The sequence below is a fragment of the Epinephelus moara genome, chromosome 10 (genome assembly GCF_006386435.1).
Source record: "Epinephelus moara isolate mb chromosome 10, YSFRI_EMoa_1.0, whole genome shotgun sequence".
NCBI classification, from domain to species: Eukaryota; Metazoa; Chordata; class Actinopteri; order Perciformes; family Serranidae; genus Epinephelus; species Epinephelus moara.
In genome coordinates this window covers 16,563,749-16,580,296 of record NC_065515.1, presented here as the reverse complement: position 1 = coordinate 16,580,296, position 16,548 = coordinate 16,563,749, and the positions used below count along the sequence as shown (strand labels likewise).

General features: G+C 43.8%; 1 protein-coding gene across 1 annotated transcript in view; it reads right to left on the bottom strand.

Moving 5' to 3' along the window:
- The window catches only part of insrb (insulin receptor b), a 98,740-nt gene that overhangs the window by 17,966 nt on the left and 64,226 nt on the right, over nucleotides 1-16,548 (bottom strand). Inside the window, exons 3-11 of the mRNA XM_050055974.1 lie at nucleotides 11,862-12,070; nucleotides 11,603-11,736; nucleotides 4,395-4,534; nucleotides 4,066-4,210; nucleotides 3,748-3,962; nucleotides 3,279-3,405; nucleotides 1,585-1,835; nucleotides 713-880; nucleotides 393-591 (exon numbers count right to left, since the gene is read on the bottom strand). Of these exons, the coding sequence (XP_049911931.1) occupies nucleotides 393-591; nucleotides 713-880; nucleotides 1,585-1,835; nucleotides 3,279-3,405; nucleotides 3,748-3,962; nucleotides 4,066-4,210; nucleotides 4,395-4,534; nucleotides 11,603-11,736; nucleotides 11,862-12,070 (1,588 nt within the window). The remainder of the gene's footprint in view (nucleotides 1-392; nucleotides 592-712; nucleotides 881-1,584; nucleotides 1,836-3,278; nucleotides 3,406-3,747; nucleotides 3,963-4,065; nucleotides 4,211-4,394; nucleotides 4,535-11,602; nucleotides 11,737-11,861; nucleotides 12,071-16,548) is intronic.

The window sequence follows — 16,548 nt, the reverse complement described above, 5'->3', positions numbered from 1 at the left end:
CTAACAAGACATCAGCATACTGAGTGATTTCTTTTGTTATGCTTGTAAAGAAAAGGACCATAATACATTGAAACGGCATTAAACTAAGATAATATGATGTTTATCGTAATTTTTAAATCCTAATTAATGAAGGAATACATATGTGGGTTTCTTTTGTTGCATGTACATCTTGCCAATGACTTCTCTTTGCAATCAGTTTGAAGTGTCTGAAGTGAAAAATCTCTGTATGGAGGGCCATGTAGCTCTAATGCTTCGCCCTACTCCTCTATCCCAACAAGAGTTGGGACACCCTATCCCTAAACATGAACACACAAAACAGAGAGGTAAGGGCTAAGAGATATGTACAAGGGGTGTGTTGGGATAGAGACTTAATTACAATCCAGGATGTGTACCTGCTCTCAAAGACTTCATTGTGGAGGTAATTCTCGAAGGTCTTGCGGTACTCAATCTCCTCCTGCTCCTTCTTTAGCTGGTTGTCTGTCTTGGGGCAGGCGCAGCACCTTCCCCCTGACGTAGGCTCATCCGTCTGGTTCCACTTCTGCTCATCCTCGCTGTCCAGGTGGGTCGGGGTACGAGACGGCAGCTTCATCCCTGAGCAGGAGAAACAGGCGTGAGCGAAAGCCAGACAAACAAATGTAAAGTGAGCAGCAGCTGATTAGTTTGCCAACAGTCGCCTGGATGGATCTGAATGGATCAATCTGTAGATACTGACCTTGGAGGCAGTAGTCAAACTTGTAGAGGTCGCTGTCCTCCGCCTGCTTACGACAGATGACGCGGTAGTGGGTGATGTTGCCATTGGGACTGTTGGGAGGCTTCCACTTCAGGATGATCTGAGAGGAGGAGTTGGAGGAGGAGATGGGGTCCAGAGGCACAGAGGGTTCTGAGGAGGATGAAGACAGACAACGGTCAGGACTGCATTGGTGTTGTATGACCTTAGGCCACGTTCAAACTGACTGTAGTCTCATGTAAAAAACGCAGCCCCTCATTTATTTGAATGGAGACAGCCTGGCGACACAGCAGGGGTGCCACTGCAGGGTCGTCCAGTAAAAAAGTTGAACCTATGTCATCCGACAAGATTCTGTGGTGGCCAATCAAAAACATGAATACATTACTAACAGATTGACTTGAAACACTGGATTCCTACTGTTTACCTCATCATCGTCACAACGGAGCATAAAATGATTGCGGTAGTGATGTTTTCCCAGACAGGAAAGGTGGGGAGGGGGAAGTTTGCTAACAAGCAAACATGGATGTAAACAATGCAGGGTTTAAAATAAGCAAAAAATGTTGCTAATGATTTATGAAGAAGGAAATGCATTCAGCCTGTTTGTTATGCCTCAAGGACAGACCAAATGCATGTAAGTGAGGAAGACTAAATGTGAACATAACTGCATTTGTTAAAAGGAAAACTCCACCAGATACCTTTTAGCCAAGACAGTTAAAAGTCCAAAAATTGTGATCCTGTTTAATTTATTCATTGTGCAGTTGTGAAGTCAGGTGTTCTCCACTGTTACTGAAACAGTCTTAATCAAATCCAACATTGTAAACGGAGAACATAGTCTCGATAAAACAGGTGGAACTCACTGGAGGCATTGGTGCGGACGTAGATGATCTCGCTCTTGGCTCCATGCACCTGGTGCTCGTCAGATGCAGACAGTTGGGTTTTGACCATAATGGCGTACTGGGTCCAGGGCTTCAAAGGTCGGATCAGGTGCCCCGGATCCTCTGCTTTCTTGTTGTCCGTGGAACGGTTCGGAGGTTCAACATCAGCGATGGCCCAGCTGTTTGAGCCACACGCATCCTGTCCATCAAACTCTGTCACGTTCTTATATGGCCTGGAGCAAAGAAAGATCAGAGAGAATGGATCAACAACTTTAATTTAACTGTGAGAAGTACCAATGAAAATAATGTGGCAAGGTAAAGCATTGCAATTTTTATTTATATGGCACATTTTAGTACATATATACTTTGGAGCCGACCATCAAGTGCTCTAACAAATATAAGTAGCATTTTGAGGCTGGTTCTGCATTGAACTGGGAGCAATTTAAGCGTTTTAATTCCTGGAGTAAAGTGTTTTTGTGTACGTGTGAGACTGCTGTGGTCTGAATGAGCTGGAGTCTCACATTGTTTGTTTGGGTACTGCAGCAAAAATAGCTGACTAACCTGGTTGAGATAAATACATGAACCAGTCTCTGAGAGTCACCATCCTCTAACTTTAGATGTCTTTTTCAAGTGAGTACAAGGCGTACTGGTTACTTTACTGACATGACTTTCGGAGTTGAGTCCAAAATAACTCCAGAGACAGTGATTCTAGGCATGAATACATTTACAAACATACGTCTCTGGTTTTTCAAACCTACTAATATCTCAGCCTTGTTTTTATTCAGCTGTAAAGAGCTCATGACATTAAGTCGTTGATACTGATACAGTTTACAAGCATGCTTTTGGGACTAAGACCATCGGAATACAGCTGTGTGTCATGTGGATGATATGATAGGATAGGATATGGACAAATTAAAAAGCAAAGGTCCAAGAACTGACCCTTGTGGGATCCCTGAGAAAATATTAAGGCCTTATCACGCCAAAGAGAAATCAATGAATTAGTGGCACTGGCCACGCCTGTGTCTTGGCCAAAAAGTTGCAGTTGAACACACCGCAAAGACTACAGCCAACAGCCAACTTGCACATATGTTCAGCGCCTGTGTAAGAAGAAATAACTGTATTCATATAAATCATATTTACTGTGTGGTAGTGAGGAGTAACACATTAAGAACTCTTTCTGCTAAAGATCTCACTGTCTAAAAATTTAATCTACTCAAATATAAAAAGTCTGTTTTGATCTCACACTCTCTTGAGTTTAGTTGGTACTTTACTTTCCTCAATTCCATTTCTGTTCTCTTACACTGAGCTGTGCTGCCAATCAGAGCCGATTCAGCATACTGAATCAACCGGAAAAAAGCCGACTAGAGCCAACGGTGCGGGACACCTTGAAAACTAGCGGAAGGATGCTCACTGAAAGCCCAACATTGACCAATGGCTGACTGTCAGCTTGGTGTTTTAGGGCCCTTAATTTCAGGTTTAAAGGGAATGATAAACATAAATGTTCCACCACTGATGTAAGAAGAAAATCAGCTAACAACAGGACCTGTTGGACCGACTGAATCTTGCAAACAAGGCCAACTGTAATGTTTGTTCACTCTCATTTTATTTTGCTATAAACATTGGTACGTTTTATACAATGGTATGGGAAAATCCCAGGACTTCTGTCAGATACTTACGCCTCTTTGTAGAGAACCATAAAGCCCAGCAAGTCTCTGAAGTCTAAGGGCCAAAAGGACTCCCACTTCAACATAATCATGTTTGATGAGGTCTTGATCACGGTGAATTCAAGCAACTTGGTCTCACCTAAGGAATGAAACAGATGGTGCTCAGCACATGCCTTTGGTAGAAGAGCTAATGAACAGAACATCAAAAACCCCACTGCTTCTGATTTTAAGGTACAGGCAATCACACTATAATGGTTAAAACCAAAGGTATAGGCAGCATTTCTGCACAAACAACAACATGTACTCTCAGCCTTAAAAGCCAGAAAGAGCAATGCTGAGGTGGCAAAAACAAAGTTACAAGTACAGACAAATCTAGAGCAGATTTAGATCATCTGCAAAATTTTAAGATAAATATAATCAGCTGGCATAAGGTGGCGAACACCAAATGACAATCTCAAGTTCGGCAATCTGGTTATCTTACAGGAGGCTTGGTCCCCATTGGTGCGTACAGCGATGTCGTTCTTTTGGTTGCGCTCCTTGGTTCCCGTTACCTCCTCCATCTTTTTGATTTCAGACATGCAAAGTTTGGAGTTGTAGTGGAAGAACATACGACCACGCTGGATGGTCAGGTTGTGCTTAGACCAATCCCACAGCTCACGCAGGTTCTGGTTGTCAAGCGCATAGAAGGCGAAGGTACTAAAAGAGACAGAGGGAAGGTAGACAAGAAAAATTAACACACAATGTTTAGTTTAATGTCTGAACTTGGAGAAGAAAGGAAAGGAGGGGGGAGAAGACTTACTCTCCCTCAAGATGTTCCCCCCTAATGATGCGCAGTTTGCGGAGGAAGGAGAGGGAGACCAGGGCATAGGCTCTGCGAACAGTCAGGTAGCCGGTGATTTCCTCAAGCTGGCCCAAACTAGCTTCCAACTCAGCTGCGATGTTGTCTGCAAGAAGACGGACATTTGGTCATACAGTCAGACAAACACACACGTTTGAATGCACAGGTGGATAGACTTAAACTGTATGGCTACAGAAATACCGACTGGGTGGAGGGAGGAGACAGGCACAGTGTGCGAACCAGAGCCTCTACATGAGGCCTAGCAGGTGCTGAGGTGTAGTAGTACTCACTTCCTCCTCGAATCTTGATGATCATGTTGCCGTGCAGAACAGTGCAGCCTCTCAAAGCCTGGGCTGAAGTTACAGAGTCGATCGTCTTGTTCCCCACACACAGTTTAGGACACAGGCCTGCACATGGCGAACAGGTCAACCTACACAGATGGACAGAGAAAGAAAGAGGTACAAACAGATTAGAGTCATCAACACACAGACATTAAAAAAAAAAAACAAAACTTGTGTGTTAATGCAGTAATTAGTGGCTGATGATACGGTGGGCAGAGAATCTTATTGGTGCAGATCAGAACAGATAAGCGAGATCATAACACGAGTTTATTCAAAAAGGGATCATTGTGCTCGAAATATTCCAAAGCTAAAAAACAACCCAGAGGCTGCGATGTTACTAAGAGCTGACAATTGATGTCACAATCATTTCAAACACGCTAAACTTAGTGTCAGAATACTGAGAACAGCACAGTAATATTTAATAGTAGTGCCTTAAGTAGAAGTAAACAACAAACTGGTTTTTCAGAGAGAGAAAAAAAATACCACAAATGTTTCCGTGTGCAGATTTCAGAACAGGAATGACGCAGAACTGAATGGTATGAGGCAGGAATGCTAAATGATGTACTGGTGTGGCGTGGGTTGGGGACTGGGGATGACATGGCATTTTTAAACAGGGATGAATCTGTTTATTGGAGTTTAACTGGGATACATTTCTCCTACTAGCTGGAATCTGTTTGGATTTTGATGTCCAGGTAGTGATCTGTCTTTATGTTTGGAGTTTGTTTGGTTCTGAATGTCCTCTGCCTTCTATAAAGAGCAAATACAACAAATATGTGTATTAAACCTACATTATGTAACTTTCTGCAGCTAGGAGACTCTCAGTCAAAACATTCACAAAAGGCAGAAGAAAGCCGTCATTGCAGTTTCTCCCTGTTAGGATTCCTTTAGTCTCATTGTTTTTACCGGGAGCCAAAATATCCACAGAGGTCTCCTTTCAAAAACAAATGGACCAGGTAGTTAAAACCAGAAAATACACTGAATAAAGCAGTTTCAGGTCAAAAATCAGTGTTTCTCTGAGGCTGTTCGCCTCATCAAGGCTTGCCCAGCACCTGCTAATTTGTGCTCAGTTTTTTCTCTGATAACTTAAGATTAAAATGTTCAAGAGGTTTTTACTGGGAACAGAATTATCCAGAGAGGTCTCTGATTCTCCAAAACAACCAGACCTGGTGATTTAAACCGGTAAAAACACTCAATGGAGCAGTTTCATGTTAACAATCAGTGTTTCTCTGACACAGTTTGGTAGAGCTGAAGTCGAACTACCGCTAACGTTTGATCAGATGTTTCTCTGATAACTTAAGCTCCAGACGTCTGATGACGAATGTCCTTCATCTGTTTAAAAATATAGCTAAAAATGACCAAGATCTAAAGAGTGTATTGCAAAATGTGGCTGGATAATCAAGAGAGGATAGCAGAAGAAACACCCGCACACCAATTCCACTGAGCTGGATAGCCACAAAAGAGGTGTGCAGGTATTTCTTCTGCTTATCCTCTCTTGATTTTCCATTGTACCGACGCACTCAAGACGAACTTTTTGTTGCCCTAAATAGGCGCAGTTTCACAGCAGTGCTAAGACTTAAAGCTGGATAACAAATCAATTCATGACAGCTTCTTGCAGACAACATAAAGGGGATGTGACGCCACAGACCGAATGATTAATAACAGATTCCTCTGGATTTGAACATTGTTGGAAATGTCTGGCACAATGTAAGAAAACAACTCACTTTCTCGACTTTCTAATAACCAATGTGGGAGCAAGATGTATGAAGTTTTTGCTACAACAACTAACTAAATATCAGCAACACTGAACGTACAGTTTCTCAAAAGAGAGACAATCAAACAGAGCCTTGCAATTGAATGAATGAGCTGATGTATTCAGAGGTGAATCTGTATAATTCTCTCAATTAATTTGATAAGTCCCATAATGAATCCATAGGCTTTTAGGAGTGGAATTAGATTACGCAATCTCTCATCCACATCTGAGCCTCCTTCATTTTTATTAGCACTGGGGGATAGAGGAGAAAGCGTACGCATCCTTTGCTTCAATTACGTCTGTCGCACATACAACACACACACACACACACACTCACACACACACGGAGCACAATCACAGACAACAAAAACAACATGACTGAAACACCAGCTGCAGTTCCCAACAGGCATTCCTCTGTTTCTCTCTCTCAGCTCCATGAGTGGCGTCCTCTCCCTACAAACATGTGCTTGTGCACGTAATCTCATACACACACATACACTGAGTAATGAGGCCTTGATAGTGCTGCCTTTCAGGAAATTCATTCACAAAAGGCAGGCCTTGTCTAGCGAGCAGCCGGGTACACGCCACGCGGAGAAAAGGGACCCGATGCTTCATTCACAAATGAGCACTTTTTTTTTTTTTTTTTGAAGCCCTCTCAAAAGAACATAATCCCTCTCTTTAATTCCACTTCCAGCTTTGACATCCCTAACCACAAAGGTCTGCCTCAGACATAAACTTAAACGCCGCTTTTTGGTTGGTCGGCTGCGAAACCTCAACATATTGCTCCTAACACCACTGAGTGATAGCTTCCCCCACCCACCTACATTTTTTCAGAGCGCTGCTCAAGAAAGCTGAGTCAAAATTATGTTTTCTTGAAAAATGCATCCACAAATGAGACGAGGGCAGGGGGATGACACGGGTTCACTAGAATGGATTCTGAAGCAGTCCAATCAGGGTTTCAAAACTCAAAGTAGAGGAGACAATGACATCAAACAGCAGCCTTAACAGGCACCTTTTTAAAGCAGCCCCTGTGCCCGGGGAGCAGCTAACAAAGGATGCTGTTGTTCGCTGCGGGGACCATGCAAGCTCTGCATGAACTGCTATTTGTAAGCTCACCCCGACTTAATTCTATGTTTATGCAACTCTTATTATAATCCCCCTCTCCAGGAAGCACACACACACATACACACACAGTCTTACTGAAATTGTGCCCCTACTTTCCCCCTAAACAGCCAGGCCGTGCTATAGACGCCATTCACCATGGTGACATGAAACACAGAGTCCCAGGGGTGTTGTTTTGGTCCTTGTCTGGCCTTTCCTACCCACCCAGAGAGAGCCAAATGACCCATTACACACCTGGCTTCTCCTAGTTTCCATCTTATCAAGCTCTTAATAATTCACATCAATCAGAAGCCAAATCATTGTTTCCCCTCTATGACTTCTGGGTGAGTGGAAACACACTGTAACGATCTCTCAAAACAACAGTGAGAAAAAAAAACCAAAAAAACATGGATATTCTGTGCGTCTCTTTCTTTCTCCCACATGGAAAACCGTGTATTCAGCTTCTCAAAAGTAATGCTCTAGTTGCAGTGTAGAAAGAGAGAATGTTTTGGGCCGTTGTACTGAAAAACACAGACACACAGGCAGACAGGCTGGGTCCAACGGCAGCTCTTAAAGGGACAGTGTTTATCTGTGTCCGGCTGAACTCTGTGACTCGGGCTCCAGGGTCTGCTAGAACCATCTACAGAGGCCGCAGCTGACGCTCGGTTTGGTGTCGGGCCCGGGCCTGGCGGAACCAGACCGAGTGCATTCACTCACTCACTCACTCACTCACTCACATACACACGTACACACACAGCTGTACTACTGTGCTGTCACAGCGTCCAGGAAAGATGAGCAAAGTCTTTTCAGTAGATGTTTGCGACAGCCAAATGTCAAGAGAGCGCAGCTACCTGTCTGAAGAGACAAGACAGACACAGAGGAAATATATCCAAATGAAGAACACATGTACATGCTTAGAACATGCACTATAATATTACCGTAGTAAGTATACTATTTTTCATATGATGAAATGGTTCAGAAACATCCGAGGCTCTTCACCTGATTGTTCCTGATTGTTTTGATCTTATTGTGACATCTGGTTCCTTTTGTATGCGCATGCTAATAACTTTACATACTAAACATCCAGACTAACATTACAGATATTTAAATTTGCATAACACTGACGGACGCCAGAATTTCACTATTTATTGGCGTCACAGAAAAACCACAATGCAAACCTTTTCCCCTACTTCTTGTCAATCCTCATAGCTGTGTGTGTACGTGCGTGAGTACTCATATGTACAATGTGTGTCGTCTGCCCGACTGTCTGCGTGTGTGTTTGTGTGTGTCTGTCTGGGAGTAGCTTCTGCCAGGCTAAGCCACTGTGATGACGCTTGTTCTCACTATAACCAAACCATAGCAGCAAAACAGACGCACAGGAGCCCTGATGTTGCGACTGCGTCAGAATACCAAGAAAAGTCTTGTTTATCACATTATGTGTGCACACATACATCTATACGCAGGCACACACACATAAACAAACACATACAAAGGATGCCATTCTGCCTTGTGCCTCAGGGTGTATGACTGAGACTTAAAGCAATGTTCTTTTCTGTCTAAGCACCTGATAATCCCTGCAGGCTGGCAGCATGCAAGGGAAAGTCAATCTCACACACACACACACACACACACACACACACACACACACACACACACAAGATACATTTTGCAGAAAGTAATGTTCCTTACTATTTCCGCTGGGTGTACTAAAGCTCCGTGCACGTGAGCGTGTGTTATTTACCTAATAAATATATCTCTGTATACATATAAACCTCTCTCTATCTGGACACAGTGGACATTTCCCCCAGCCTGCACCTGGAAAAAGCAACCCAACCAAACGCTTTACTGGGAACGAGCTAATGTAGTCACAAACACGTTCGGCACACACAAACACTCAGACGCACGTACACGCACGCACATACACACGTATACGCGAAAACATGCACGTACACAGGTATACCAGAGACACACAAACACCATCAATCATCCAGCCACCTGCGGCTTCAAGCGATGCAGACATCTCCAGCACACAACCTGCTCTTATTAGAACAAACTCAGAGAAATACACCTCTCTGTGCTTCTTTTTTTTTTTACCCACCCTCCATCTTTCTTCCTTCTCCACACTCCATTAACGTCTCTATCTGTCTTCACACCAGCAAAAAGTGGTCTCGTACTCATCTATCGCAGCTTTAACACACATGAGTACTACTTCTTGGTATGTGACTTGGCATATGATAATGTTTTTAAATTGCCTGGCAGCTCCTGCGGTAGCTGTTTGGGTAGATTTGCCTAGCCGCAAACAGACAACAGGAGTGTTACATGCGGGGTCTGAAATTAGCACCCGCCATCCGCCAAATGCGGGTAAGTTATTGGCAGTGGCGGGTAAAAATCGCCAGGCAATCTGCCACTTTGGCGCACAGGAAAATGAACAGAAAGACATGTTTGGTAAGGTTAGTGTATGATTGGACAGGATTATACATTTGAAAGTTGCTTGCAACTGCTATATGAATGCAACACTACTGGATGTAGAACCTTACTTGTTTTGATTAATGGTTGAAGTTCACCAAATTCTGACCAATAACCAACAATATAAAGACGCCAACACGCACACCCACTCACTGTATCTACATTACTACCTCACAAATCAACTTTTTTTGAAAGAATAGCTCTGTGCGAGTGTGTATAGCGAGTGTGTGGTTATGATTTTCAAAAGTGGCAGATGATATTCATGAGTGGCAGACAATAAAAAAGTGGCGGGTAGTGAAAAAAGTTCATCACAGACCCTAATTACATGCATCATGTTTCTACTAGAAACGTTTTATCCTCATTGCCCACACCTTGAGTATGTCTGTTTTAAAAGCATGCAAACAGCAGAGGTTTCAAACACACACTTCGCCTACTAACAAATAAATGTCCTCATTATTTGGCAACAGCAACTGACGCTAGACGAGGACGCCAGCGATGCTCCTCTACCCCCGTTTACTACAAGTAAGAATGCTAAATAAGGTCATGCCCTTGCTTGTTGCACATGTAGACAAAGCTGTTTGCTAAACAGGACCAGGTGAGGTCCAGACAGTTTTTGATGTTGCTTTTACATCCACGGCACCTGGCTGACACTTTTATCCAGAGGGAATGCACAATAAGATAAGAGGTTCTGTGTGCTTAAGGACAAATGTCTTTAACGGGGATTTGGACCTTTGATCTTTCATCTGTCTACTTTTAACCACCTTAAACGCTGAGCTATGCCGCTACTACAGAGCAGCATCCAGCCATGTCAGTGAACATGACATGAAATCCTGACGATCAATCAACGATTCTTGTTACTAATTTGCTATTATTTCACATGAAATTATCTCATGTGAGTAAACAGGTCCCAGACAGACTGTTAGGTTGAGCTCAGTTTTCTGATGAATAATCCTTTCAATAGGAAAATAATTGGCTATTGGTGCATAAAGACCTGGGCACATTATCTCACCCCACTGCACCCTTGTACGCTGTTTCCAAAATAATTAACACTAAAGCATGATTACGCTCTGTGCTGATAAAAACTGATTTCTGTACGCAATGTAAAATCCAGTTTGAGATAATAATGCATTTAATCTGCATGTGTGAATGTTTAAAAACTTTTATAAACTGCTGAATTTGTGCTTTAATGTCAGTTTGGGAAGGCTCAGACTTGATGCAGCTGTGTAATCACTGAGAACAGAATGTGATGGAGGCTGTGGAAACACACCAGGGACTCATTTACGGCAATTGAGATTAGAGGACTTATTTGCATATGACATTAAATGGTCTTGTGCCTATATGGCAACTTTGTGTTTAGAGCTACTGAGTAACTTCTCATACCCTTATTAAGTGACAAAACAGAAATTAGAACCAACCTTATTTTGAATTACGAGAAGGTGGTCTTTCTTACGGGCTATTGATTGTAAATCTTACACCTGCATGTTGTAACGGCTAAACAGCGCTGCTTACATTTGACAAACAAAGCCAAACAATGACGCAGGTGATGTTTTGCCCTTATCTTTGCACCTCTGCTTCTCCACAGATGAGAGACGACTTTCCATAGTGGAAAACGACTCCTGCCTTTTTGTTTGATCAACTTCCAAATACCATCACCTCTTGTGTGCAAATGTTATTGAGTGTGCTGGGTGACCACAATCCACTTGTTCTGCTGAATTCACGGAGGGACAGTTTGTTGTGGGTGACAGTTACATCTCCGATCATGTAATGATGGCCACCATCATAACACGGCAGTCTTTATGGTGGCATTAAAGGTGTGTGGGTGTGTGTGAGCCAGACGTACGTAGTGGAGTTGATAGTGGTGTATCCAGAAGGACACTCTGGGATACAGGCCCCATTGTGGATGACGTATTCGTAGCAGCCAGACTCCCGGTCCTGGTTCAGCTTCTTAGTCTGCCTACACTGATTGTGGAGCTCCTGGATTTAGAAAGAAAGGGATTTCACATATTAAATACGTACGTCTAAACCAGTATGTAGTTTACTGGGTCTACATTTGTGCTAAATATTATGAGCTAACCTCAAGAATTGCAGTTGTAACCCACCTGGCAGAAGGAGAAGCTGATGCAGCGCCAGCCCCTGAAGACGTAGTATCCAGCAGGACATTTCTCCACGCAGGTATTGCCATGCTGAAGGTTCCTGCAGGCCACACAGCTACTTGCATTACCCGGCTCCGAACAGCCGCCCAGGCACTGGTCGTGGCAGCACTGGCCCTGGAGGCTACACGCACCATGCTTACAGTTGTCCAAGCACACTGAGGAGAGACAGAAAGTGAGGAGAAACAGGAAAGAGGTGGTTAATATCAGGTTTGATACACGTGGACTCAGTCACGTTTTATTTTGACCCCCACTAGTATAAAGACTGAGTTTATAACCTCTTCTGGTTTCGCTGGCATTTAAAGACAAGTGGGAGCGCAGTGGGACTTAACCAAAGTTCACAAAAACACACAAATACTCTGCAGCAGCAAAGTAAAATAAAAGCAACATATAAACAGCACAGGGCAGCATGTAGGCAGGGATATTTCTCCGTGTCTAAGTCACACTGTGTTGCATTTAACGGCTCACAAAACGTTAAAACAAGGAGGGGCGGAGAGAGCAAAACCCTGTGGTCAAAATGGCCACCAAGTGGTGGTTTGCTCTGATCTGAGAGCAGCGAGGGAACCACATGCATGTAAGTACCCACACATGAACATGGCTGCATGAACTATAAACAGGTGTTCTCGGCAAGGCCTTGTGGTTGCTTGTTGCCTTTTTAGTGTGTTGTTGCTGCGGTCGCTCAAAGAGAAAATGGAAACGGTGTGCAGCCATCAGAGGGAACACAAACCTGCAACTGGAACACTTGAGCCTCACAGAAAGATCAAACAGATTAATCGATTAGTTTTAAATATATTACATGAATCACCAACTAATTTGATAATCAATTACTCAGTTTGAGCATTTTTTTTAAGAGAAAAAGATAAAAAATCTCTGATTAAAGCTTCCGAGATGTAGATATTTTCAGGGTTTTTTATTCGTCTATGTCAGTAAACTGAATATCTGTGGGTTGTGGACAGAACAAGACATTTGGGGACGTCTTCTTGGGCTTTGGGAAGCACTGATTTTCACCATTTTCCAGCATGTTGTAGACTAAACAATGGATCAACTACTCAAGAACAAAAAGATAGCAAATTAATCGACAATGAAAATAATCATTGGTTGCAGCCATATCCTAAATGACCCCCCACATTAATGTATACACACTTGTCTGAGCCCCTGTGGGTTAACAAAGCATGAATCTATCTAGCTTAAGTTATCAATCAACAAGCTGAATATAGCTAGAATTGCATGACCTCCTCTTTGTATTCTGTGGTTATATTACACTAAAAACATCCCTGCTGACCCATGAGGTTGTCTGAACATTTCATCTGCATTCAAGAACACAATCAGATGATGCACACCTAGCATCTCTGAGACACTGTCCACAATTCACCCCTGATAGTCAACAGCGCCAGTCTGCAGCACCATAGAAACAACCCTAATTGCAAATAGGCTGAACATTATATGCCATTGGCTTATGTCAGGTTTCATTTGACCTATTGCGAAACAGCATTTGGAGAAAGAGCCTGAGTGTCAATTGTGATTGGATTAGCAGTCTGGTTTGACCCGTACCCTGTAATGATCTAATAAACTAGCTGTTATTGCCTTGTCTGAGGGCCAGTAGAGACTCATTACATCTCATTTTATACCAGCCGCTGACCTTTTTACCAAGTACACGTACTGAGTGGGGGCAAACAGGATAGGAAATCACCATAATGAGCTATGTTTACTGAAGCTGTAAGTTCATTCACTTTGGCAGGTAGAGAACATCAGCCATATGTACAACAAGTATCCTGTGCCAGCAACGCTAGTGAAAACACCAAAGAAAATCAGTGTTTCAATCTCTCCTTTCTTTGGGATCCACAAGAGAAAACGGCAAAATATCTAGGCCATATCTGACCTCCGACTGGGTTTCCTGTCCATGACCCTGTGTGTTAATCACCGTCTCTCCCCATGTTTCTCACTATACTGTCAGCTTTGATATCGTGTGCTAACTGAACCAAGCAGCATCAGGGCAAGACGCAGATCTAGGTCAAATAACAAGCTACAAACACTTTTTTAAGATGATCTCACCCTGCTTTGAGTCCCATATAGGAGGAAAGTCACAGCATCAATGAAAGAAAAATTCTGCATTAGAGTATTTTGATTTACTCCCATGATATTGGAGTTATTAAAGCTAAAATCACCACTGTCATGGCTCCCCAGCAGCTACAGAACTGGAGGAAAGAATTTTTAGAGCAGTGCATCACACTGTTAGCTTTAAAGTGCAACGAGGGCACTGTATGCCAGCCTTCGTGGGATGCCACCTCTGTGAGGACATCACATGAGCTCTCACTGCCACGGATACAGCGAGGACCCCCCCTGCATGGTAGGGCTGCCCATTGTGCTGCCTGAGTAAAAGCAGAGAGGACAGACGGGGTTGTGGCGGGGGGAGTGGAGGGGTGGGATAATGAGGTTAAAGAAAAGAATAATGACGAAGGGGACAGGGGGTCAAAACGGCGGAGAGGGGGGATGACTATTGTATAAAAAACATAATCTCCGACCTTCTGGGGTAGTTCATGCAGGGGTCGCTCCACTACATTTTCTTTACTATGAGCTAGTAAACCCACTGCTGCACACAGTCGTCTCTGACCCACAGAGGAAAAATGCATCGCTCTTCTCCAGCCCTCCCCCCCCCGTCTGTCTGCTGTGTGTGTACATGCTGTGACCACGGCATCGCATAACAGAGCAGGGAGGGCTGAGACAGCTCGCGGATCCAGCTCCAGCTCCAGTCGAGGATCCATGCCGGAGTGCTGCTCCATCCCCAGATCCACCCTCAGCTTCAGCCAATGTGTTTGCTGACTGGGGGAGGCAGCCATTCAATGGCCTCTTCCATGTCAGGGAGGAGAGACGCCCAGGGTTAACCCTGGCCTTGCTGGGGCAGACAGGGGGCAGACGCAGCCAAGCAGCCAGCATGCCAGGGAAGACGAATCTACTGTTGCTGCTTTGGTTGAATTACAACGAGCTTAAGATCGGAGCAGGGCCAAAACAGAGATAGATAAATCCATTCAATTCAGGGTCATGAGAATCTGTTGTTTACATCCCTCTGTTATGTTAAGAGGCACGTGCAATAAATCAATGCACAGCCTCTGTTTTTTATTCCATCTTTCTGTTATTTTCTTTATTAATCGGAGGTATAGTTACCCTTCTCCTCTCCTGTTTTTATCTGATCCCAGCACAGCGCTCTCAGCAGGGAGTATTATAGTAGCATAACACCACTACTGCAGCAGCATTATTCCCCATTCTGCTCACGCTAGCGCCGGGCTACACAAGCTAGCTGCTATGCCAAACATGCTCCAGTCAGCTCACTCATTCATTCATCCCCTCCTCCTCCTACTCCACTGTCCTCTTCTCTCTCCCTCCTATCCGCCACAGCCTCACCCTGCCCTGCACCACTATCTATCTCTCTATCTGCCTGCCTGCCTTTCTAGGCCACTCAACCCCTCCCACTTTCATTCATACAACGCCTTGTTTTGTTTTCATGCTGGCTGCTGGATGGGGGGATGGAGGGAAGAAGGCATGGATGGAAGGATGATTTCACTCATGCTTCAACAACAAGAGGAGGAGGAGGAGGCGGTAGCATCCTGGAGAGCTTATCTCTCATTAAGCTAAACACACACACGCACACACACGTAAACCTCACTGTGTCATTCAATAATTTGCCTGCCGCTTCCTTACACACACACACGCAGAGTTCCAGTAAGGGTTTTAAATGCAAAGCCTGATCAAAGGTGTGTTGTGTTTACCTTCCATTTGGCTGGGGCAGTAAAGAGCCGTGGCTGCTCAGTCCCCAGGGAAGGAACATGGGAGAAGCTGGGCAGCCAATAGCGTGCAGCCACACACGGCAACACTTCCTGCTCTTAACACATAAAACCTCCCCTTTAATTGGCACTGTTGTCTACAGGCGAAGTGCTGGGAACAATAACAAACACGTTTTTACCCCAGAGCCATTTACTCAGGAGAATGCATGCACACACACACACACACACACTCATCCACCCTCTCTCTCTCTCACACACACAGCTGCTGGATTCACGTTTACTATATTTGGCCACGGTGGGAGTCCTAAGCTTCAAAAGCTTTGCTATAAATGCTTCGAGTGATCTGATGTAAGACATTCGCCCTGAGAGAGTCGAGGATAGAGACGGGGGGAAGGGGAGGGAGTGTAAACAAAAACACTCTGATTGCTGGGAGGGAGAGAGTGATACTGTCATAAGAAGCGTCAACATGCATGCAAGCAAGCGCAAGCATACACAAATACAAATACACTGAAGCAAAGGTCTGTTTGTGTTCATTGTTATGGCCAAAAGGAAAGTAACATAGGGGGGGAGTGGAGGGGGAATAAGGTAAGGGAAAACAGAGGAGCAAAACAGAGGGAGCTAAACTGTAATGTAGAGGAGGAAAGGTATAAAACATATCAATAATTATAATAAAAGTAAAAGGATGGGAACATGTTAGGGTTCTGATGCATTTTCCAATTCAAAATGACACAGTTTCCTCCCTATGTACGCAAAAGTTTTACTCGAACCTGGACAAAAGTCCTCACAAGCGGTTTAACAATATGTGATCTTAATATTAAATCCCATCATTACCCATCTATATTTAACTTATCTGAATT